The sequence below is a fragment of the Pseudophryne corroboree genome, chromosome 1, assembly GCF_028390025.1.
Source record: "Pseudophryne corroboree isolate aPseCor3 chromosome 1, aPseCor3.hap2, whole genome shotgun sequence".
In the NCBI taxonomy this organism is placed as follows: domain Eukaryota; kingdom Metazoa; phylum Chordata; class Amphibia; order Anura; family Myobatrachidae; genus Pseudophryne; species Pseudophryne corroboree.
The window spans coordinates 59383849-59410415 of record NC_086444.1 but is presented as its reverse complement, the minus strand read 5'-3'; the positions used below and the strand labels follow the sequence as shown (position 1 = coordinate 59410415).

General features: G+C 54.6%; 1 protein-coding gene across 1 annotated transcript in view; it reads right to left on the bottom strand.

The window, feature by feature from the left end:
* MBD2 (methyl-CpG binding domain protein 2) overlaps window positions 1–24858 on the bottom strand; it is a 112544-nt gene extending 87686 nt beyond the window's left edge. Inside the window, exon 1 of the mRNA XM_063960039.1 lies at window positions 24520–24858. Coding sequence (XP_063816109.1) covers window positions 24520–24629 — 110 coding nt within the window. The 5' untranslated portion in view covers window positions 24630–24858. The remainder of the gene's footprint in view (window positions 1–24519) is intronic.
* Window positions 24859–26567: the final 1709 nt, after the last annotated feature.

Here is a 26567-nt window from a genome sequence, read left to right as displayed (position 1 = left end):
CCCACTCCAGCACAGCAGCTATACCCAGGGCCGCCATCAGGGGGGGGACTACAGGGACTGGAGTCCCGGGCCCTTACAAAGAGGGGGGCCCACTCCGGGCTCCTACCGCCGATATCTGGAGAGCTGCATCAGGCTGCGCAACAGGTCCCAGTTCATTTGTCTGGTCATACGAGTTATTCATTAAAATGCCTCTGCCCAATGGGGGTCTGTCCCCTTGGACCAATGGGAAGCAGCAAGCTCCTGCTCTTACTCCAGCAGTGCTGGATCCCTGGGAAGAAACTGGCAAAGTTTCCAGGAAGGAGAAGTTCAGCTACACTTTAATGATTAACTGGCAGTGGTCATGGCCCAGGGATCTGCAGGTTACCAAGGCACTGCACACTTGCTCCAATAGATCTGGAAGTTAGGCTCTAAATGGACAATATGCCTACATCCCATATCGTGGGATGGAGCATGTGATGGAGAAAGACCTTAGGGCAGATTCTATTACACGTGAGAACCTCTGCTCTGTGTGCGCAGCACATAACAGCTCAGTTCTGCTCTCACCTCCATGGGCTGCAAGCCGAGGTGAGCAAGAGGCACATACACAAAGCTGATCTGTCGTCAGCTCGCATGTAACTGAATCTGTGAGCACCACAATGGGATATAAGACAAGTTCATAGGCCAGAGGTTAATAGCAATCAGGAGACAAAAAAAAAAGTGATGATGCTGCGGATGGACCAAACGCAGCCCGCCAGGGAATCAGATGCAGCCTGCGGCCTCCCAAAACCTACACCCGGCCCAACAATCACCTAGCAACGTGACGCCAAGTGCCGCCAAGAACCCACAAGCCCCAGAACTCTCTCACCATATCTGAGCAGTGCATACTGTGTTGCTCTTGACAATCAACCAAATCCTGGAGCTGAAACAATTCCACAACCCCAGGCCTGCCGGCCTTGTGGGAATATCCAGTTCCTGCATTTAAAGGAGCTACAAAATCACCTTAAGAACATGTGAGGAAGTAAGTAATGTCCCCTATAGGCTGCTTCAGGGGAGTGCTGCACCCTGTCCGATTTTAAAATGACAAAATGCACCCTTCCCTTATCCTGGGGCCCTGCTGAAGCAGTCTGCCCTCTGTTGCCGTCCACCCGCAGGACGCAGTGTCCCGCGGGTGGGAAAAGTTGTGGTTTATTGATCACCGCCAGTGAATAGATGTGTGGGGAGAGCTTGGAGGCAGTTCCATAAGTGCTGGGTACACCCCAAAGAGTGACAAGGTCGCACCCCCTCTCTGGCTGGCCAAACCCCTCTTTCCCTGACGGTGCGCTGCCCACTGTGCACCCTAGAGTGGAAACTAAAGAGCTGATTTATCAACAAGTTTGATCATACGCGACAAGTTTTTACGCAGCTCCCAACTGTCATTTTTCAAACACATGACAGTTAGCAGCTGATTGGCTGGAGCACCATTTATCATACGTAAGGAGTTTTAAAACTTGTTGCGTATGATAAAAACGCATTGATAAATCAGACCCACTGTATGAATCCCCCCTGAAATAGTAATGTACACACCAGTCTCTGGATTCGGGATCCGGTCTCTAGATCGACAGGTCAAAAGGTTGACATGAAATTTTCACAATTTTTTTCTTTTTTTGAACCTTTTCATACTTAACGATCCACGTGGACTACAATTGGGAACGGTAACCTGTGCCGAGCGCAGCGAGCGAAGCACCTTGCCCGAAGCATGGCGAGCGAAGCGAGGGGACACGGCGCACTAACTGGGGTTCCCGGACACTGTACGAAGAAAACGACACAAAAAAAACATAAAAACCTCATGTCGACCTTTTGACCTGTCGCCCTAGAACATGTCGAACAAGAGACCCTGTCGACCTAGAAACCCTGTCGACCTAGTTACTGTCGACCAATAGTGGTCGACCTAGACACTGTCGACCTAGTTACTATCTACCTTCCATACCACACCCCTGGAATCAGCACGTTGCTGCGAGCTTTACTTCTCCAATATCATAAACACCAAGGGCCCAATTCCGAGTTGCACGCAGTTCCGGTGTTCTCGGAGTTGAGCGATTTATTTACTACTATGCGAGGATCCCTAAAAACTTGAACAGCGCAAGCGTCACGCCGTGTGTACGCACAGAGTCGCAGTAGCGGGTGAGACGCATGGGGTGTGAGGTGTAATGGGTGTTACTGGGCAGAGACTGGGAGGTGGCCTCTCAGACACACGGAGATGGTCCATGTTATGGGAGTGTGGCATGGGCATGACACTGAAATGGTTACAAACTCAGATGCTCAATCACTCACACTTCAGACCACACTATGACAGAGAATCTGCACTTACAACAGGGCTGGTGGTGCACCAAGCGGTATTACAGCATCTTAAGACACACAAAGTGGACGTCCCACTGCTGGCACAATCACATGCATGGCTGTACAAAGGGGAAAAGGGTCGATACTGACATGAGCATAAAGTCGAAGATGCCACTACGGCAAAAGACGATAAAGCAATCGCAACAAAGCGTGACTCAGAAGTTAGGAACATCACATTACAGATCAGCCATGGAGGAGATATGGATGAACCCTGCCTGGACAACCTGTGACCAATTACATTAACTTTCCGATATTGCACCTCTGCATTATACTGAGAGTTATCCCAGTGTACCAGGCGCAGCCAGCACAGCGGGGGGAACACAAACACACATACAACAAAGAGGTAACGCCGTCAGCACAACAGTAACAGAGCAGGTATCAGCACATTATACACAATGCGGCCATCACACCACGCTGGTACTCCGGAACATGTGATTATCTGGACATTTATACATCAGTATTTACAAGTACACTGCATTTTCTTTTTCATATGCCTGGATCACAAGGCACTAATGAGCAGTGACCCATGGCAACCACTCACAAATGAGCAGCAACTAATGACAACTATCACAAATGAGCAGTAACCCATGGCAACTACTCACAAATGAGCAGTAACTAATGACAACTATCACAAATGAGCAGTAACTAATGACAACTATCACAAATGAGCAGTAACTAATGACAACTATCACAAATGAGTGGTGACCCACGGCAACCACCACATATGAGCAGTAACCTATAGCAACCAATCACAAATTAGCAGTAACCCATGGCAACCAATCACAAATGAACTAATGACAACCATCACAAATGCGTGGTGACCCACAGCAACCACCACAAATGAGCAATAACTAATGACAACTATCACAAATGCGTGGTGACCCACGGCAACCACCACATATGAGCAGTAACCTATAGCAACCAATCACAAATTAGCAGTAACCCATGGCAACCAATCACAAATGAACTAATGACAACCATCACAAATGCGTGGTGACCCACAGCAACCACCACAAATGAGCAATAACTAATGACAACCATCACAAATGCGTGGTGACCCACAGCAACCACCACAAATGAGCAGTAACTAATGACAACTATCACAAATGACTGGTGACCCACAGCAACCACCACAAATGAGCAGTAACCCATGGCAACCAATCACACATGAGCAGTAACCCACAGCAACCAATCAGAGATGAGCATTAACGCATGGCAACCAATCACTAATTTAGGTCAGTATACTGCAAGTTAAACTATGGGGTTGCCAGGTGCTACGGCACAATTCTGCTACCCCCATCAATTTATTGTGTACCAGATTTAGAAGTTTTGTACAATAACCATTTTCTTGGCATTTAATTCCCATAATATGGAACAACAGGTGCCATTACCAAACAGGTCATCAAACAGCTGCTAATAAGTCATACACCCGCATGATGCAACGATGATTGCAGTATACAATTATCCCAGCACATGTGGCAATGCACAGCCTTTGTTGCACAAGTGTGGCTGAGGGAATAAGATCATTAACAATTCCCACCTAATAGCAGCGGCTGAGTCACAGACATCGCACATTACCCGCCCCCTCGCCAGGCGTGTTACTAAGCATTACCCTTATCACACCACAGTACGCTTCGGGTTTGTGGAGTGCATAGTGCTAAATGGTCAGCTTAAAAATAAATGAAAAGCGGTGGTGATGTCTCCCATAGCAACCACTCAGATTCTATCATTATCTAGTATGCAATAGATGGAAGCTTTAGTAATTCTGCGGCTTAGAATGTAAGCTCTGGTGAGTAGGACCCTCTCTCGTCATGTTACGTAATTATGCATTTATTGGGTTGAAATTATGTATCCATGGGCTTGATTCCAATTTGTACCGCGTGAACTGCGTTTCTAAATGCGCAGTTGCGTACTTAACCGCAAGTTTCTGAGAAGGCCATTGTGCGGCATTTGCGAATATGGGTGGTAACCAAAATCGAACGTAAAAAGAGTCTGCGTTGTGGGCGTGTTCTGGGAGTGTCATGGGCGGGGGTCTGCACGTGGGCGAGTTCTCTCACGCAGAACTGCTGATACAGCGGCCAGATTTGTTGAAAGTTTCATAATTCTGAGTGTCCCAGGACCTACACAAGCCACCAATGTTTCCCCGAAGTTGCAGTGTGCCTGGTCCATCTGGTGGATCTGCACAATACTCAGATACGTCATTTTTACCACAGTCCATCTCCTGCTTCCACACAGTCCATCTCCTGCTTCCACACCGTCCATCTCCTGCTTCCACACCGTCCATCTCCTGCTTCCACACCCTCCATCTCCTGCTTCCACACCCTCCATCTCCTGCTTCCACACCCTCCATCTCCTGCTTCCACACCCTCCATCTCCTGCTTCCACACCCTCCATCTCCTGCTTCTACGCAGTCCATCTCCTGCTTCCACACCCTCCATCTCCTGCTTCCACACCCTCCATCTCCTGCTTCCACACCCTCCATCTCCTGCTTCCACACCCTCCATCTCCTGCTTCCACACCCTCCATCTCCTGCTTCCACACCCTCCATCTCCTGCTTCCACACCCTCCATCTCCTGCTTCCACACCCTCCATCTCCTGCTTCTACACCCTCCATCTCCTGCTTCTACACCCTCCATCTCCTGCTTCCACACCCTCCATCTCCTGCTTCCACACCCTCCATCTCCTGCTTCCACACCCTCCATCTCCTGCTTCCACACCCTCCATCTCCTGCTTCCACACCCTCCATCTCCTGCTTCCACACCCTCCATTTCCTGCTTCCACACCCTCCATCTCCTGCTTCCACACCCTCCATCTCCTGCTTCCACACCCTCCATCTCCTGCTTCCACACCCTCCATCTCCTGCTTCCACACCCTCCATCTCCTGCTCCACACCCTCCATCTCCTGCTTCCACACCCTCCATCTCCTGCTTCCACACCCTCCATTTCCTGCTTCCACACCGTCCATTTCCTGCTTCCACACCCTCCATCTCCTGCTTCCACACCCTCCATCTCCTGCTTCCACACCCTCCATCTCCTGCTTCCACACCCTCCATCTCCTGCTTCCACGCAGTCCATCTCCTGCTTCCACACCCTCCATCTCCTGCTTCCACACCCTCCATCTCCTGCTTCCACACCCTCCATCTCCTGCTTCCACACCCTCCATCTCCTGCTTCCACACCCTCCATCTCCTGCTTCCACACCCTCCATTTCCTGCTTCCACGCAGTCCATCTCCTGCTTCCACACCGTCCATCTCCTGCTTCCACACCGTCCATCTCCTGCTTCCACACCCTCCATCTCCTGCTTCCACACCCTCCATCTCCTGCTTCCACACCCTCCATCTCCTGCTTCCACACCCTCCATCTCCTGCTTCCACACCCTCCATCTCCTGCTTCCACACCCTCCATTTCCTGCTTCTACGCAGTCCATCTCCTGCTTCCACACCATCCATCTCCTGCTTCCACACCCTCCATCTCCTGCTTCCACACCCTCCATTTCCTGCTTCTACGCAGTCCATCTCCTGCTTCCACACCGTCCATCTCCTGCTTCCACACCGTCCATCTCCTGCTTCCACACCCTCCATCTCCTGCTTCCACACCCTCCATCTCCTGCTTCCACACCCTCCATCTCCTGCTTCCACACCGTCCATCTCCTGCTTCCACACCGTCCATCTCCTGCTTCCACACCCTCCATCTCCTGCTTCCACACCCTCCATCTCCTGCTTCCACACCCTCCATCTCCTGCTTCCACACCCTCCATCTCCTGCTTCCACACCCTCCATCTCCTGCTTCCACACCCTCCATCTCCTGCTTCCACACCCTCCATCTCCTGCTTCCACACCCTCCATCTCCTGCTTCCACACCCTCCATTTCCTGCTTCTACGCAGTCCATCTCCTGCTTCCACACCGTCCATCTCCTGCTTCCACACCGTCCATCTCCTGCTTCTACACCGTCCATCTCCTGCTTCCACACCGTCCATCTCCTGCTTCCACACCGTCCATCTCCTGCTTCCACACCGTCCATCTCCTGCTTCCACACCCTCCATCTCCTGCTTCCACACCCTCCATTTCCTGCTTCTACGCAGTCCATCTCCTGCTTCCACACCATCCATCTCCTGCTTCCACACCCTCCATCTCCTGCTTCCACACCCTCCATTTCCTGCTTCTACGCAGTCCATCTCCTGCTTCCACACCGTCCATCTCCTGCTTCTACGCAGTCCATCTCCTGCTTCCACACCGTCCATCTCCTGCTTCCACACAGTCCATCTCCTGCTTCCACACAGTCCATCTCCTGCTTCCACACCGTCCATCTCCTGCTTCCACACCGTCCATCTCCTGCTTCCACACCGTCCATCTCCTGCTTCCACACCGTCCATCTCCTGCTTCCACACCCTCCATCTCCTGCTTCCACACCCTCCATCTCCTGCTTCCACACCCTCCATCTCCTGCTTCCACACCCTCCATCTCCTGCTTCCACACCCTCCATCTCCTGCTTCCACACCCTCCATCTCCTGCTTCCACACCCTCCATCTCCTGCTTCCACACCCTCCATTTCCTGCTTCTACGCAGTCCATCTCCTGCTTCCACACCGTCCATCTCCTGCTTCCACACCGTCCATCTCCTGCTTCTACACCGTCCATCTCCTGCTTCCACACCGTCCATCTCCTGCTTCCACACCGTCCATCTCCTGCTTCCACACCGTCCATCTCCTGCTTCCACACCGTCCATCTCCTGCTTCTACGCAGTCCATCTCCTGCTTCCACACCGTCCATCTCCTGCTTCCACACCGTCCATCTCCTGCTTCCACACCGTCCATCTCCTGCTTCCACACCGTCCATCTCCTGCTTCTACGCAGTCCATCTCCTGCTTCCACACCGTCCATCTCCTGCTTCCACACCGTCCATCTCCTGCTTCCACACCGTCCATCTCCTGCTTCTACGCAGTCCATCTCCTGCTTCCACACCGTCCATCTCCTGCTTCCACACCGTCCATCTCCTGCTTCCACACCGTCCATCTCCTGCTTCCACACCGTCCATCTCCTGCTTCCACACCGTCCATCTCCTGCTTCCACACCGTCCATCTCCTGCTTCTACGCAGTCCATCTCCTGCTTCCACACCCTCCATCTCCTGCTTCCACACCCTCCATCTCCTGCTTCCACACCCTCCATCTCCTGCTTCCACACCCTCCATCTCCTGCTTCCACACCCTCCATCTCCTGCTTCCACACCCTCCATCTCCTGCTTCCACACCCTCCATTTCCTGCTTCTACGCAGTCCATCTCCTGCTTCCACACCGTCCATCTCCTGCTTCCACACCGTCCATCTCCTGCTTCTACACCGTCCATCTCCTGCTTCCACACCGTCCATCTCCTGCTTCCACACCCTCCATCTCCTGCTTCCACACCGTCCATCTCCTGCTTCCACACCGTCCATCTCCTGCTTCTACGCAGTCCATCTCCTGCTTCCACACCGTCCATCTCCTGCTTCCACACAGTCCATCTCCTGCTTCCACACCGTCCATCTCCTGCTTCCACACCGTCCATCTCCTGCTTCCACACAGTCCATCTCCTGCTTCCACACCGTCCATCTCCTGCTTCCACACCGTCCATCTCCTGCTTCCACACCCTCCATCTCCTGCTTCCACACCCTCCATCTCCTGCTTCCACACCCTCCATCTCCTGCTTCCACACCCTCCATCTCCTGCTTCCACACCCTCCATCTCCTGCTTCCACACCGTCCATCTCCTGCTTCTACGCAGTCCATCTCCTGCTTCTACGCAGTCCATCTCCTGCTTCTACACCCTCCATCTCCTGCTTCTACACCCTCCATCTCCTGCTTCTACACCCTCCATCTCCTGCTTCTACGCAGTCCATCTCCTACTTCTACGCAGTCCATCTCCTACTTCTACGCAGTCCATCTCCTACTTCTACGCAGTCCATCTCCTGCTTCCACACCGTCCATCTCCATCTCCTGCTTCCACACCCTCCATCTCCTGCTTCCACACCCTCCATCTCCTGCTTATACCCCGTCCATCTCCTGCTTATACCCCGTCCATCTCCTGCTTATACCCCGTCCATCTCCTGCTTATACCCCGTCCATCTCCTGCTTATACCCCGTCCATCTCCTGCTTATACCCCGTCCATCTCCTGCTTATACCCCGTCCATCTCCTGCTTATACCCCGTCCATCTCCTGCTTATACCCCGTCCATCTCCTGCTTATACCCCGTCCATCTCCTGCTTATACCCCGTCCATCTCCTGCTTATACCCCGTCCATCTCCTGCTTATACCCCGTCCATCTCCTGCTTATACCCCGTCCATCTCCTGCTTTTACCCCGTCCATCTCCTGCTTATACCCCGTCCATCTCCTGCTTATACACCGTTCGTCTCCTGCTTATACCCCGTTCGTCTCCACACCGTCCATCTCCTGCTTCCACACCGTCCATCTCCTGCTTCCACACCGTCCATCTCCTGCTTCCACACCGTCCATCTCCTGCTTCCACACCGTCCATCTCCTGCTTCTACGCAGTCCATCTCCTGCTTCTACGCAGTCCATCTCCTGCTTCCACACCGTCCATCTCCTGCTTCCACACAGTCCATCTCCTGCTTCCACACCGTCCATCTCCTGCTTCCACACCGTCCATCTCCTGCTTCCACACAGTCCATCTCCTGCTTCCACACAGTCCATCTCCTGCTTCCACACCGTCCATCTCCTGCTTCCACACCCTCCATCTCCTGCTTCCACACCCTCCATCTCCTGCTTCCACACCCTCCATCTCCTGCTTCCACACCCTCCATCTCCTGCTTCCACACCCTCCATCTCCTGCTTCCACACCCTCCATCTCCTGCTTCCACACCCTCCATCTCCTGCTTCCACACCCTCCATCTCCTGCTTCCACACCGTCCATCTCCTGCTTCTACGCAGTCCATCTCCTGCTTCTACGCAGTCCATCTCCTGCTTCTACACCCTCCATCTCCTGCTTCTACACCCTCCATCTCCTGCTTCTACACCCTCCATCTCCTGCTTCTACGCAGTCCATCTCCTACTTCTACGCAGTCCATCTCCTACTTCTACGCAGTCCATCTCCTACTTCTACGCAGTCCATCTCCTGCTTCCACACCGTCCATCTCCATCTCCTGCTTCCACACCCTCCATCTCCTGCTTCCACACCCTCCATCTCCTGCTTATACCCCGTCCATCTCCTGCTTATACCCCGTCCATCTCCTGCTTATACCCCGTCCATCTCCTGCTTATACCCCGTCCATCTCCTGCTTATACCCCGTCCATCTCCTGCTTATACCCCGTCCATCTCCTGCTTATACCCCGTCCATCTCCTGCTTATACCCCGTCCATCTCCTGCTTATACCCCGTCCATCTCCTGCTTATACCCCGTCCATCTCCTGCTTATACCCCGTCCATCTCCTGCTTATACCCCGTCCATCTCCTGCTTATACCCCGTCCATCTCCTGCTTTTACCCCGTCCATCTCCTGCTTATACCCCGTCCATCTCCTGCTTATACCCCGTCCATCTCCTGCTTATACACCGTTCGTCTCCTGCTTATACCCCGTCCGTCTCCTGCTTCCACACCGTCCATCTCCTGCTTCCACACCGTCCATCTCCTGCTTCCACACCGTCCATCTCCTGCTTCCACACCGTCCATCTCCTGCTTCCACACCGTCCATCTCCTGCTTCCACACCGTCCATCTCCTGCTTCCACACCCTCCATCTCCTGCTTCCACACCCTCCATCTCCTGCTTCCACACCCTCCATCTCCTGCTTCCACACCCTCCATCTCCTGCTTCCACACCCTCCATCTCCTGCTTCCACACCGTCCATCTCCTGCTTCTACGCAGTCCATCTCCTGCTTCTACGCAGTCCATCTCCTGCTTCTACACCCTCCATCTCCTGCTTCTACACCCTCCATCTCCTGCTTCTACACCCTCCATCTCCTGCTTCTACACCCTCCATCTCCTGCTTCTACGCAGTCCATCTCCTACTTCTACGCAGTCCATCTCCTACTTCTACGCAGTCCATCTCCTACTTCTACGCAGTCCATCTCCTGCTTCCACACCGTCCATCTCCATCTCCTGCTTCCACACCCTCCATCTCCTGCTTCCACACCCTCCATCTCCTGCTTATACCCCGTCCATCTCCTGCTTATACCCCGTCCATCTCCTGCTTATACCCCGTCCATCTCCTGCTTATACCCCGTCCATCTCCTGCTTATACCCCGTCCATCTCCTGCTTATACCCCGTCCATCTCCTGCTTATACCCCGTCCATCTCCTGCTTATACCCCGTCCATCTCCTGCTTATACCCCGTCCATCTCCTGCTTATACCCCGTCCATCTCCTGCTTATACCCCGTCCATCTCCTGCTTATACCCCGTCCATCTCCTGCTTATACCCCGTCCATCTCCTGCTTTTACCCCGTCCATCTCCTGCTTATACCCCGTCCATCTCCTGCTTATACCCCGTCCATCTCCTGCTTATACACCGTTCGTCTCCTGCTTATACCCCGTCCATCTCCTGCTTCCACACCCTCCATCTCCTGCTTCTACACCCTCCATCTCCTGCTTCTACGCAGTCCATCTCCTACTTCTACGCAGTCCATCTCCTACTTCTACGCAGTCCATCTCCTACTTCTACGCAGTCCATCTCCTGCTTCCACACCGTCCATCTCCATCTCCTGCTTCCACACCCTCCATCTCCTGCTTCCACACCCTCCATCTCCTGCTTATACCCCGTCCATCTCCTGCTTATACCCCGTCCATCTCCTGCTTATACCCCGTCCATCTCCTGCTTATACCCCGTCCATCTCCTGCTTATACCCCGTCCATCTCCTGCTTATACCCCGTCCATCTCCTGCTTATACCCCGTCCATCTCCTGCTTATACCCCGTCCATCTCCTGCTTATACCCCGTCCATCTCCTGCTTATACCCCGTCCATCTCCTGCTTATACCCCGTCCATCTCCTGCTTTTACCCCGTCCATCTCCTGCTTATACCCCGTCCATCTCCTGCTTATACCCCGTCCATCTCCTGCTTATACACCGTTCGTCTCCTGCTTATACCCCGTCCATCTCCTGCTTCCACACCGTCCATCTCCTGCTTATACACCGTTCGTCTCCTGCTTCCACACCGTCCATCTCCTGCTTATACACCGTTCATCTCCTGCTTCCACACCGTCCATCTCCTGCTTATACACCGTTCATCTCCTGCTTCCACACCGTCCATCTCCTGCTTATACACCGTTCGTCTCCTGCTTCCATACCGTCCATCTCCTGCTTATACCCCGTCCATCTCCTGCTTATACCCCGTCCATCTCCTGCTTATACCCCGTCCATCTCCTGCTTATACCCCGTCCATCTCCTGCTTATACCCCGTCCATCTCCTGCTTATACCCCGTCCATCTCCTGCTTATACCCCGTCCATCTCCTGCTTATACCCCGTCCATCTCCTGCTTATACCCCGTCCATCTCCTGCTTTTACCCCGTCCATCTCCTGCTTATACCCCGTCCATCTCCTGCTTATACCCCGTCCATCTCCTGCTTATACCCCGTCCATCTCCTGCTTATACCCCGTCCATCTCCTGCTTTTACCCCGTCCATCTCCTGCTTTTACCCCGTCCATCTCCTGCTTATACCCCGTCCGTCTCCTGCTTATACACCGTTCGTCTCCTGCTTATACACCGTCCATCTCCTGCTTATACCCCGTCCCTCTCCTGCTTATACACCGTCCATCTCCTGCTTATACCCCGTCCATCTCCTGCTTATACCCCGTCCATCTCCTGCTTATACCCCGTCCATCTCCTGCTTATACCCCGTCCATCTCCTGCTTATACCCCGTCCATCTCCTGCTTATACCCCGTCCATCTCCTGCTTATACCCCGTCCATCTCCTGCTTTTACCCCGTCCATCTCCTGCTTATACCCCGTCCGTCTCCTGCTTATACCCCGTCCGTCTCCTGCTTATACCCCGTCCATCTCCTGCTTATACCCCGTCCATCTCCTGCTTATACCCCGTCCATCTCCTGCTTATACACCGTTCGTCTCCTGCTTATACCCCGTCCATCTCCTGCTTATACCCCGTCCATCTCCTGCTTATACCCCGTCCCTCTCCTGCTTATACCCCGTCCCTCTCCTGCTTATACCCCGTCCGTCTCCTGCTTATACACCGTTCGTCTCCTGCTTATACCCCGTCCATCTCCTGCTTATACCCCGTCCATCTCCTGCTTATACCCCGTCCATCTCCTGCTTATACCCCGTCCATCTCCTGCTTATACCCCGTCCATCTCCTGCTTATACCCCGTTCGTCTCCTGCTTATACCCCGTCCATCTCCTGCTTATACCCCGTCCATCTCCTGCTTATACCCCGTCCGTCTCCTGCTTATACACCGTTCGTCTCCTGCTTATACCCCGTCCATCTCCTGCTTATACACCGTCCATCTCCTGCTTATACCCCGTCCATCTCCTGCTTATACCCCGTCCATCTCCTGCTTATACACCGTTCGTCTCCTGCTTATACCCCGTCCATCTCCTGCATATACCCCGTCCATCTCCTGCTTATACCCCGTCCATCTCCTGCTTATACACCGTTCGTCTCCTGCTTATACCCCGTCCATCTCCTGCTTATACACCGTCCATCTCCTGCTTATACCCCGTCCATCTCCTGCTTATACCCCGTCCATCTCCTGCTTATACACCGTTCGTCTCCTGCTTATACCCCGTCCATCTCCTGCTTATACACCGTTCGTCTCCTGCTTATACACCGTTCGTCTCCTGCTTATACCCCGTCCATCTCCTGCTTATACACCGTCCATCTCCTGCTTATACCCCGTCCATCTCCTGCTTATACCCCGTCCATCTCCTGCTTATACACCGTTCGTCTCCTGCTTATACCCCGTCCATCTCCTGCTTATACCCCGTCCATCTCCTGCTTATACCCCGTCCATCTCCTGCTTATACCCCGTCCATCTCCTGCTTATACACCGTTCGTCTCCTGCTTATACCCCGTCCATCTCCTGCTTATACACCGTCCATCTCCTGCTTATACACCGTCCATCTCCTGCTTATACCCCGTCCATCTCCTGCTTATACCCCGTCCATCTCCTGCTTATACACCGTTCGTCTCCTGCTTATACCCCGTCCATCTCCTGCTTATACCCCGTCCATCTCCTGCTTATACCCCGTCCATCTCCTGCTTATACCCCGTCCATCTCCTGCTTATACCCCGTCCGTCTCCTGCTTATACACCGTTCGTCTCCTGCTTATACCCCGTCCATCTCCTGCTTATACACCGTCCATCTCCTGCTTATACCCCGTCCATCTCCTGCTTATACCCCGTCCATCTCCTGCTTATACACCGTTCGTCTCCTGCTTATACCCCGTCCATCTCCTGCTTATACCCCGTCCATCTCCTGCTTATACACCGTTCGTCTCCTGCTTATACCCCGTCCATCTCCTGCTTATACACTGTCCATCTCCTGCTTATACCCCGTCCATCTCCTGCTTATACCCCGTCCATCTCCTGCTTATACACCGTTCGTCTCCTGCTTATACCCCGTCCATCTCCTGCTTATACCCCGTCCATCTCCTGCTTATACCCCGTCCATCTCCTGCTTATACACCGTTCGTCTCCTGCTTATACACCGTTCGTCTCCTGCTTATACCCCGTCCATCTCCTGCTTATACACCGTCCATCTCCTGCTTATACCCCGTCCATCTCCTGCTTATACCCCGTCCATCTCCTGCTTATACACCGTTCGTCTCCTGCTTATACCCCGTCCATCTCCTGCTTATACCCCGTCCATCTCCTGCTTATACCCCGTCCATCTCCTGCTTATACACCGTTCGTCTCCTGCTTATACCCCGTCCATCTCCTGCTTATACACCGTCCATCTCCTGCTTATACCCCGTCCATCTCCTGCTTATACCCCGTCCATCTCCTGCTTATACACAGTTCGTCTCCTGCTTATACCCCGTCCATCTCCTGCTTATACACCGTCCATCTCCTGCTTATACCCCGTCCATCTCCTGCTTATACCCCGTCCATCTCCTGCTTATACACAGTTCGTCTCCTGCTTATACCCCGTCCATCTCCTGCTTATACACCGTCCATCTCCTGCTTATACCCCGTCCATCTCCTGCTTATACCCCGTCCATCTCCTGCTTATACCCCGTCCATCTCCTGCTTATACACCGTTCGTCTCCTGCTTATACCCCGTCCATCTCCTGCTTATACCCCGTCCATCTCCTGCTTATACCCCGTCCATCTCCTGCTTATACACCGTTCGTCTCCTGCTTATACCCCGTCCATCTCCTGCTTATACACCGTCCATCTCCTGCTTATACCCCGTCCATCTCCTGCTTATACCCCGTCCATCTCCTGCTTATACACAGTTCGTCTCCTGCTTATACCCCGTCCATCTCCTGCTTATACCCCGTCCATCTCCTGCTTATACCCCGTCCATCTCCTGCTTATACCCCGTCCATCTCCTGCTTATACACCGTTCGTCTCCTGCTTATACCCCGTCCATCTCCTGCTTATACACCGTCCATCTCCTGCTTATACCCCGTCCATCTCCTGCTTATACCCCGTCCATCTCCTGCTTATACACCGTTCGTCTCCTGCTTATACCCCGTCCATCTCCTGCTTATACCCCGTCCATCTCCTGCTTATACCCCGTCCATCTCCTGCTTATACCCCGTCCATCTCCTGCTTATACACCGTTCGTCTCCTGCTTATACCCCGTCCATCTCCTGCTTATACCCCGTCCATCTCCTGCTTATACACCGTTCGTCTCCTGCTTATACCCCGTCCATCTCCTGCTTATACCCCGTCCATCTCCTGCTTATACCCCGTCCATCTCCTGCTTATACCCCGTCCATCTCCTGCTTATACACCGTCCATCTCCTGCTTATACACCGTCCATCTCCTGCTTATACCCCGTCCATCTCCTGCTTATACCCCGTCCATCTCCTGCTTATACACCGTTCGTCTCCTGCTTATACCCCGTCCATCTCCTGCTTATACACCGTCCATCTCCTGCTTATACCCCGTCCCTCTCCTGCTTATACCCCGTCCATCTCCTGCTTATACCCCGTCCATCTCCTGCTTATACCCCGTCCATCTCCTGCTTATACACCGTTCGTCTCCTGCTTATACCCCGTCCATCTCCTGCTTATACACCGTCCATCTCCTGCTTATACCCCGTCCATCTCCTGCTTATACCCCGTCCGTCTCCTGCTTATACACCGTTCGTCTCCTGCTTATACCCCGTCCATCTCCTGCTTATACACCGTCCATCTCCTGCTTATACCCCGTCCATCTCCTGCTTATACCCCGTCCATCTCCTGCTTATACACCGTTCGTCTCCTGCTTATACCCCGTCCATCTCCTGCTTATACCCCGTCCATCTCCTGCTTATACCCCGTCCATCTCCTGCTTATACCCCGTCCATCTCCTGCTTATACACCGTTCGTCTCCTGCTTATACCCCGTCCATCTCCTGCTTATACCCCGTCCGTCTCCTGCTTATACACCGTTCGTCTCCTGCTTATACCCCGTCCATCTCCTGCTTATACCCCGTCCATCTCCTGCTTATACACCGTCCATCTCCTGCTTATACACCGTCCATCTCCTGCTTATACCCCGTCCATCTCCTGCTTATACCCCGTCCATCTCCTGCTTATACACCGTTCGTCTCCTGCTTATACCCCGTCCATCTCCTGCTTATACACCGTCCATCTCCTGCTTATACCCCGTCCCTCTCCTGCTTATACCCCGTCCATCTCCTGCTTATACCCCGTCCATCTCCTGCTTATACCCCGTCCATCTCCTGCTTATACACCGTTCGTCTCCTGCTTATACCCCGTCCATCTCCTGCTTATACACCGTCCATCTCCTGCTTATACACCGTCCATCTCCTGCTTATACCCCGTCCATCTCCTGCTTATACCCCGTCCATCTCATTCTTATACACCGTCCGTCTCCATATTTTAGCACTTCAGGTGGGGCCGTGATCACATTTGCTGCAGCACTGATGTACAAATCAGTATCAGGACCAATGTTAATTTGTTTGGTGACTGTATCTGTCCATACTGCCCCCCCCCCCCCATACCCATGTTATCCTGCATGTTACTGCTATGTATGGTGTGACGCAACTCTTGTGGCATCATCGAAAAGGTGATAATAATAAATAGATTTATTTCAATTCACTTGTTTTAAACTTTAGTACTACAGGTCGGGTGTAATCCGTCATCCGGATACCCAGGTCGGGTGTAATCCGTCATCCGGATACCCAGGTCGGGTGTAATCCGTCATCCGGATACCCAGGTCGGGTGTAATCCGTCATCCGGATACCCGTTAACCGAAATATTCAGAAAACTGAAATATTTCAGCCCTGTAGTGACATCATGACCCCCAGACCCGATGCGCCGGACCCGCCGCAGACCCCCGTGACCCATCTGGATAACAAGCATTCTATTATCTGGAAAAATCACATATCCGGATTGCTCCTGGTCCCGAGCATTCCGGATATGGGATACTCGACACTCCATCGGTGCTGCAGGGAGCAGAGACGAGGGGCAGCAACGGTGACACCCACACAGCCCTGGGATCCGGACTGAAAGTCGACAGTAACTAGGTCGACCATGTCTAGGTCGACCACTATTGGTCGACATGTTCTAGGTTGACAGGTCAAAAGGTCGACATGAGTTTTTCGCAATTTTTTCTTTTTTTGAACCTTTTCATACTTCACGATCTACGTGGACTACGATTGGAACGGTAATCTGTGCCGAGCGAATCGGTAGCGGAGCGAAGGCACCATGCCCGAAGCATGGCGAGCGAACGCGGTGCACTAATTGGGGTTCCCAGTCACTCTACGAAGAAAACGACACCAAAATAACATGAAAAACTCATGTTGACCTTTTGACCTGTCGACCTAAAGACCCTGTCAACCTAGACACCCTGTCGACCTAGTTACTGTCGACCAATAGTGGTCGACCTAGTTACTGTCGACTTTCAATACCACACCCCACAGCCCTACCCTCTGTGCGGCGGCACCGCTCACACACCCCTAGTTGCAGCCCTGCCTCTTGCACTAATACAATGCGGGTTATCCAGGCAGCAATTTTTTTTATTTACTACCATAGCAACCAGTTATTTGTACAGCCGAAGCCAATGGCATTTCCTCCCTCATTGATATCACTTGGGAATAGATAAGACTGCATTGTCAGGAATATTGGTTCAGCTGACAAAATGGACGCAGTCGCTGTGTGCTGGTTACAGTTCCAGCTGTGGGCCTAATTCAGAACTGATCGCTCCTCTGCGTTTTTGCAGAGGGCTGCGATCAGACAGCCGCCGCCCAAAGAGAGTGAAAATCCGCGATATGCAAGTGTGCGAATGCATGCGTACGCTGTGCAAAAACTTCGCCAGACAGCGGACAGCTGCAAATCCGTTCGCAACTCAATCACCATAGAATTATTTTCCTCTTCTGTGCGCAGCCCAGGACTTACTCCTACAGTACGAAAGAAACGGGCTGACGTCACACACCCGCCCTGAAAACGCTTGGGAACGCCTGCGTTTTTCCTGACACTCACAGAAAACGGCCAGTTACCACCCCCCAAACGTCTGCATCCTGTCAATCAACTTGCGTGCGATCAAAATTTTCACACCATTCTCTTGCAGTTTGGCCTTGCGCCTGCGCATTGCGATCCATGCGTAGTCGTTGGATAATCGCCCGTCATGCGAAATCGCACACCAGCGATCAGGACTGAATTAGGCCCTATATCACTAGGGGGGAAAGTGTGTTTTAACATAGATCACTTTGGAAGACTATAAGATGATTGTTAGTATTAATCATTTTTCCTTGGTTGATTCCTCAAGGCTGCCATTAATGATTTAGAATTCTGCTGCATCATGGGCTACCATGGCAGCCACAGTCACAAGGCACACGACTGAGCAGAGATGCTCAGGAACACTCCAAAGTTCTCTCAGGTCTGTAACATCCCCATTGCCATCACATCCCATGCCGAGAGCCATAGGCCTAAGTTTGTGTGATGGCAGCCATAATGATTTTAATGAGGACATCTAAGAACAAATTAAAAGTGCTTAACTGGGGGCATTATGTGTATCTTCCACTATTGGGGGCATTATGTGTATCTGCCACTATTGGGGGCATATTTTTTGTATGGCCACCCGAAGGATTTTATAAATATCCGAATGGCCCTTTGCAGAAAAAATGTTCCCCACCCCTGGTCTAGATTGACAGTCATTAGGCCGACAGGGTTAAAAGGTCAACAGGTAAAAGGTTGAAAGGTAAAAGGTCGACTTGGTTGACACACTTTTTTTGGGGTGGGTAATTTTGTATGTTTAACCACATCTACCGCTGTGCTCACCTCAGGTTACTATTCCCAATGGTAGTCCAATTGGATAGTAAATCAAGCCAAAGTTGGTAAAAAAACAACAACATGTGTCAACCTTAAGCACTGTCTATCTTTTACCTGTCGACCTAGGCACTGTCTACCTATACATTGGAACCCTGCCTGGTTACGCGTCCACCTCGTCTAGCAGAACATTTGTACACATTCCACAGCATATACTGAACAACCTTCATTTTCAGAGCAATTAAAAATGTTAAACAAATAATGGAATGTACAATTTGCTATTTTTCATAGTATAAATGGACCAAATCCACGTACTTCTCCGCTCCGTGGTAAGTGTACTGTACAAGTAATGCAGCGTCAGATCCATCACAATGTTTTAAATCCTTTAGATTTAGCCGTACATTCTATGTACACGTATGAGTGAATAAGACAGAGATCCAGACGCCCATTATTCGGGCGGAGCCGCTGGATCAACCAGTATATGGGTAGCTGTACTGTGTTATCATCATACATACAGTATGTATACACCATATAATCCTGAAATATTATCGCTAGCTATTTTTTTTTTTGCAGCGCTGTGATCAGATAGTCGCCGCCTATGGGGGAGTGTATTTTCACTTTGCAAGTGTGTGAACGCTTTTGCAACCGAGCGGTACAAAAAAGTTTTTTGCAGTTTCTGAGTAGCTCTGGACTTACTCAGCCGCTGCGATCACTTCAGTCTTTTTGGTGCCAGAATTGACGTCAGACATCCACCCAGCAAACACTTGGACACGCCTGCATTTTCCCAAACACTCCCAGAAAACGCTCAGTTGCCACCCACAAACCCCCTCATTCTGTCAATCATCTTGCGATCGGCTGCGCGAATGGATTCTTTGTTAAATCCATCGCCCAGCACCAATCCTCTTTGCACCCGTACGATGCGCCTGTTCATTGCGGTGCATACGCATGCGCAGTTTTGACCTAATCGCAGCGCTGCAAAAAATAGCTAGCGAGCAATCACCTTGGAATGACCCCTGTGACGGCTGCCTGCTACAGCTGATGACTAGGTCAGACTATGATACTACAGTGTTACATTTATATACTGTTACACTGTAAGACACTCAGCACAGTCACCAGGCCAGCTACTGCATCCTACTATCCTTCTTCCTTTTGTATCTGCCTAAACTATCTCTCTACTTACAAAACACACCCCAATTTCTTACTTAATGTGTTCAACAGCTCCCCAGATCTCAAGCACTACAACCCCCACATCTCCATTCTGCCACAGATCACCATAACCCCACCAGTCTCCCCTGCCACAGAATCTCATCTCTGCCACAGGATGCCACAGTCCCACCTGCCATAAAGCTCCAAAACCAACTCCAGTTCTTCCCTGCCAGAGTGCTGCAGACCCACCAGCCACAAAGCTTCATTACTCCCCAGATCTCCCCTGCCGCAGAGTGCCACAGATTTCCTATGCCACAGAGGGCCACAACCCCTCCAGCACTCCCATGCCAGAGCACCACAGCCCATCCAGCACTCCTCTTCCACAGAGCGCTGCAGCCCCACCAGCCACATAGCTTCATTACTCCCCAGCTCTCCCCTGCCGCTGAGTGCCCCAGCTATCCTATGGCACAAAGATCCAGAGCCCCTCCAGCTCTCCCCTGCCAGAGCGCCACAGGCCCCCCAGCTCTACTCTACCACAGAGCGCCACAGGCCCCCCAGCTCTCCTCTACCACAGAGCGCCACAGGCCCTCCAGCTCTCCTCTACCACAGAGCACCACAGGCCCCCCAGCTCTACTCTACCACAGAGCGCCACAGGCCCCCCAGCTCTACTCTACCACAGAGCGCCACAGGCCCCCCAGCTCTACTCTACCACAGAGCGCCACAGGCCCCCCAGCTCTCCTCTACCACAGAGCGCCACAGGCCCTCCAGCTCTCCTCTACCACACAGCGCCACAGCCCCTCCAGCTCTCCTCTACCACAGAGCGCCACAGGCCCTCCAGCTCTCCTCTACCACAGAGCGCCACAGGCCCCCCAGCTCTCCTCTACCACAGAGCGCCACAGGCCCCCCAGCTCTACTCTACCACAGAGCGCCACAGGCCCCCCAGCTCTCCTCTACCACAGAGCGCCACAGGCCCCCCAGCTCTCCTCTACCACAGAGCGCCACAGCCCCTCCAGCTCTCCTCTACCACAGAGCGCCACAGCCCCCTCCAGCTCTCCTCTACCACAGAGCACCACAGCCCCCTCCAGCTCTCCTCTACCACAGAGCACCACAGCCCCCTCCAGCTCTCCTCTACCACAGAGCACCACAGCCCCCTCCAGCTCTCCTCTACCACAGAGCACCACAGCCCCCTCCAGCTCTCCTCTACCACAGAGCGCCACAGCCCCCTCCAGCTCTCCTCTACCACAGAGCGCCACAGCCCCTCCAGCTCTCCTCTACCACAGAGCGCCACAGGCCCCTCCAGCTCTCCTCTACCACAGAGCACCACAGCCCCCTCCAGCTCTACTCTACCACAGAGCGCCACAGCCCCTCCAGCTCTCCTCTACCACAGAGCACCACAGTCCCTCCAGCTCTCCTCTACCACAGAGCACCACAGCCCCTCCAGCTCTCCTCTACCACAGAGCGCCACAGCCCCTCCAGCTCTCCTCTACCACAGAGCGCCACAGCCCCTCCAGCTCTCCTCTACCACAGAGCACCACAGTCCCTCCAGCTCTACTCTACCACAGAGCGCCACAGGCCCTCCAGCTCTCCTCTACCACACAGCGCCACTGCCGCCCTCCCAGTTCTCCGCACTAGACCACCACAGCCCCCAGCTCTCCCCACTACAGACCACCACAGCCCCCAGCTCTCTCCACTACAGACCACCACAGCCCCCAGCTCTCTCCACTACAGACCACCACAGCCCCCAGCTCTCCCCACTACAGACCACCACAGCCCCCAGCTCTCTCCACTACAGACCACCACAGCCCCCAGCTCTCCCCACTACAGACCACCACAGCCCCCAGCTCTCCCCACTACAGACCACCACAGCCCCCAGCTCTCAGTTACCATAGACCGCCACAGCCCCAGCTCTCCCCACAGCACAGCACTACAGCAACCTCCTGTACTCACCTTTACTACTGAGCACCAAAACGCCCCAACTCTCCCCTACCAAGGAATGTGTCAAAACCCACAAGCTCTCCCCTGCCACATAGCACCAAACCCACCCGCACTGTCCTATGCAAAGTGTCCCCAGCTCTTTCCTGCCACACAGCAACCCCAGCTCTCCCCGGCCACACTGCGGCCCCAGCTCTCCCCGGCCACACTGCGCCCCCAGCTCTCCCCGGCCACACTGCGGCCCCAGCTTTCCTCGGCCACACAGCCCCCCCAGCCACACAGCCCCCCCCCCCCAGCTCTCCCCGGCCACACTGCGCTCCCAGCTCTCCCCAGCCACACAGCGCCCCCAGCTCTCCCCGGCCACACAGCGCCCCCACCACTCCCCGGACACACTGCGCCCCCAGCTCTGCCCGGCCACACAGCACCCCCAGCTCTCCCCGGCCACACAGCACCCCCAGCACTCCCCGGCCACACTGCGCCCCCAGCTCTGCCCGGCCACACAGCCTCCCCGGCCACACAGCGCCCCCAGCTCTCCCCGGCCACACAGCGCCCCCAGCACTCCCGGCCACACAGCGCCCCCAGCTCTCCCCGGCCACACAGCGCCCCCAGCACTCCCCGGCCACACAGCCCCCCCAGCTCTGCCCGGCCACACAGCCCCCCCAGCTCTCCCCGGCCACACAACGCCCAAGCTCTCCCCGGCCACACAGCGCCCCCAGCACCCCCGGCCACACTGCGCCCCCAGCTCTCCCCGGCCACACAGCACCCCCAGCTCTCCCCGGCCACACAGCACCCCCAGCTCTGCCCGGCCACACAGCGCCCCCAGCTCTGCCCGGCCACACAGCGCCCCCAGCTCTCCCCGGCCACACAGCGCCCCCAGCTCTCCCCGGCCACACGGCGCCCACAGCTCTCCCCGGCCACACAGCGCCCACAGCTCTCCCCGGCCACACAGCGCCCCCAGCTCTCCCCGGCCACACTGCGCCCCCAGCTCTCCCCGGCCACACTGCGCCCCCAGTTCTTGCTAGCCACACAACACCACTAGCTCTCCCCAGCCACACAGCACCCCCAGCTCTGCCCGGCCACACAGTCCCCCCAGCTCTCCCCGGCCACACAGCGCCCCCAGCTCTGCCCGGCCACACAGCCCCCCCAGCTCTCCCCGGCCACACAGCCCCCCCAGCTCTCCCCGGCCATACAGCACCCCCAGCTCTCCCCGACCACACAGCGCCCCCAGCTCACGCAGCCCCCCCAGCTCTCCCCGGCCACACAGCACCCCCTGCTCTCCCCGACCACACAGCGCCCCCAGCTTTCCCCGGCCACACTGCGCCCCCAGCTCTCCCCGGCCACACAGCACCCCCAGCTCTCCCCGGCCACACAGCACCCCCAGCTCTGCCCGGCCACACAGCACCCCCAGGCCACACTGTGCCTCCATCTTTCCATAGCAACTCTGTGCCCCAAGCTCTACCCAGCTATACAGTGCCCCAGCCACGCCCCCAGCTTTCCCTGTATATACAGCACCCCCAGCTCTCCCCGGCCACACAGCAACTACAGTTCTCCCCGCAAACAAAGCGCCCCCAGCTCTCCCCGGCCACATAGCAACCCCAGTTCTCCCTGGCAACACAGCACCCCAAGCTCTCCCCTGCCATACAGCACCCCCCAGCTCTCCTCGGCCACACAGCGCCTCCAGCTCTCTCCGGCCACACAGCCCCCCCTCCCCCCAGCTAAACAGCGCCCCCAACTCTCCCCGGCTACACAGCGCCCCCATCTCTCTCTGGCCACACACCTACCCCGTCCCTGGCCACACAGCCCCCCCCCCCCCCCCCCCACACACACACACACAGTGTGGCAGCCCCCCACCTCTTCCCTGCCACATAGCACCCACAGCTTTCATTTGAGACAAAACGCCCCAAACATTTATAGCACTTAATTTACCTACTAGTAGTACTCTGATACCCAGCACTGCCAGCCCAGTATCTGATACCCAGCACTGCCAGCCCAGTACCTGATACCCAGCACTGCCAGCCCAGTATCTGATACCCAGCACTGCCAGCCTAGTACCTGATACCCAGCACTGCCAGCCCAGTACCTGATACCCAGCACTGCCAGCCCAGTACCTGATACCCAGCACTGCCAGCCCAGTACCTGATACCCAGCACTGCCAGCCCAGTACCTGATACCCAGCACTGCCAGCCCAGTATCTGATACCCAGCACTGCCAGCCCAGTACCTGATACCCAGCACTGCCAGCCCAGTACCTGATACCCAGCACTGCCAGCCCAGTATCTGATACCCAGCACTGCCAGCTACCTGATACCCAGCACTGCCAGCCTAGTATCTGATACCCAGCACTGCCAGCCCAGTACCTGATACCCAGCACTGCCAGCCCAGTACCTGATAACCAGCACTGCCACCCAGCAATGCCAGCCCAGTACCTTATACCCAGCACTGCCAGCCCAGTATCTGATACCCAGTACTGCCAGCCCAGTACCTGATACCCAGCACTGCCAGCCCAGTACCTGATACCCAGCCACTGCCAGCCCAGTACCTGATACCCAGCACTGCCAGCCCAGTACCTGATACCCAGCACTGCCAGCCCAGTACCTGATACCCAGCACTGCCAGCCCAGTACCTGATAACCAACACTGCCAGCCCAGTACCTGATACCCAGCCACTGCCAGCCCAGTAACTATACCCAGCCACTGCCAGCCCAGTACCTGAAGTAGTAGACATCGCTCTTCCCTGCACTGAGCCCGGACTTTCTAATGACCTCTTCCTTCTTCCAGCCCGGTGGCAGCGCAGGGCACTCCATCCTCCGCTTCTCCATACGCCGGCTTGCTCCCTACACCATAGCCCGCAGCAGCCTCTCTGCCACCCGCCGGCCGCCTGGCAGTGACTGACTAGCTGTCAGATCTCCAGCCAGCGCAGCTCCCCCTGGCGGCCCAATTCCCTTCCGCAAACTAGTCCCGGCGTGACGGGCGGAGAGATACACCGATACCCCGGGGACTGTCAGTGACCCGCCCTGAGAGGGCTGCCGTGGCGGATAATAACAACTCATGATAGGGCATAGCACTGCGGTCCCCCGCGGCTGGGACCGGCCAAGCTGCTGCCAGCGTCCCGAGCGTGACGAAACTACAACTCCCATGAGCCTTGGCTGCTGACAGAGCGGTGCGATACTCCTGGGAGTTGTAGTTTAGCTATTACCGCACCCCTGTGTTCCTCCGCATGACAGTGGTGTGATTATAGTGCATTGCCTGGGAAAGTGGTGTAATAGTGCAGTGCATATGGATGGGCAATGTTATATACTGTACAAACAGAGTAACAGACAGTGCTTTCTCTGATACATGGTGCCAGTGCTCACCTAAAGTTACAGGTTATTACAAGACTTATAGGAGTTTCCCCGCTCTACATATTTCCCGCCTGTCCTGATTGATTTTAGAGTAGGGATAGGCAGTCGACAGTCCCAAATCGGAATTTTGGATTGACGTGGAACTGAAATTTAATGCAAAACACATATGCCCGCAACCTTCCCACTTTTGGTGAGACAGTGCTGCTTTTCTAGTGGGCCGCAGTGTTCCGCAGTGAGGGAAAAGTCAGGCGTTGTCCTCAGGCCGGCTCTACCACTAGGCAGCTTTTTTTACCCTTCCTGAGCAACGTATTTTACTTTATCGCTTAGTAGCCACCGCAGACGAGCGATGCACAGCCCCGCGGGTCGTTAACAACCCTCGCTGTCGGCCGTGCATGCAGCTCAATTTGGACTGTCGTCCAAAAACTGCTCACACGGCCCGTCTGCGGCGTGACGTCATTGAGCGTTATCGTTTGCATATCGCTCCATTTGTACGCCTTGCCGCCGACCAGCCCGGGAGGGGAACCACTAGGCACGTCGCTTATAGCACATCGCCTTGTGTGTACCCACCTTTAGGCAGCTGCCTAGGGCGCTGGGATCTGGGGGCCGCCCCTGAGTCTGCCCAGTGTCAGACTGGGGCATAAAGGGCCCACCGGGGGAATGCAGTGATAGGGGCCCATACTTAGGGGTGTGGCCAGCCTACAAAGGGGGTGTGGCCAGCCTCCACAGAGGCTTGAAATACACGATAGTTTAGTGCAGTGTAATGCAACATATCTACCATGTATAATACAAGTACACAGTCTGGAACCTGATCCTTAGAGGAAGGAGTGGGCCCTCAGGCAGTGGGTCCTACCGGTGGTTTCCCTGGTACCTCTATGGGCCAGTCCGACCCTGAGTCTGCCTATAACAAAATGAAGGATGAATTTAATGCAGGCGGCTGTGGGACTTCTAAGACGCCACCTCCTCCAGAGGGGACACTAGGCAGTGGCGGCACCGGGGTAAGTGACATCCAGTGCGGCTTAGAGACCCCCTGTGCACTGGTGTTTCTATAATGGGTGCAGTGTGTGCGGTGCACATGGGCCCCTGAGTCCAGAGGGGGCCCCACCGCACACGCTGCACCCAATTTTAAAATATTCTCCCTCCGGAGTCCAGCGCTGTGAAAACACAGTGAAAATGGCTCAGCGGCCATTTTCACGGAGTTTTGCGCGTGCACAGTAGAGAAATCTCAGAGAAAATGTCCGCCGCACCATTTTCCCAGAGATCTGCGCATGCGCAGTAGAGTCCTCTAGTGCTCAGACTCTACAGCGCTCTGGGCAGAGAGGAGGGGGCCCGAATGGAGGAGGCTGAACACGGGCCTCCTCCTCTCTTAAAGCGCCCCTGCGTGTGCAATCAGAAGGGGATGTGGCTTCATGAGTAGGG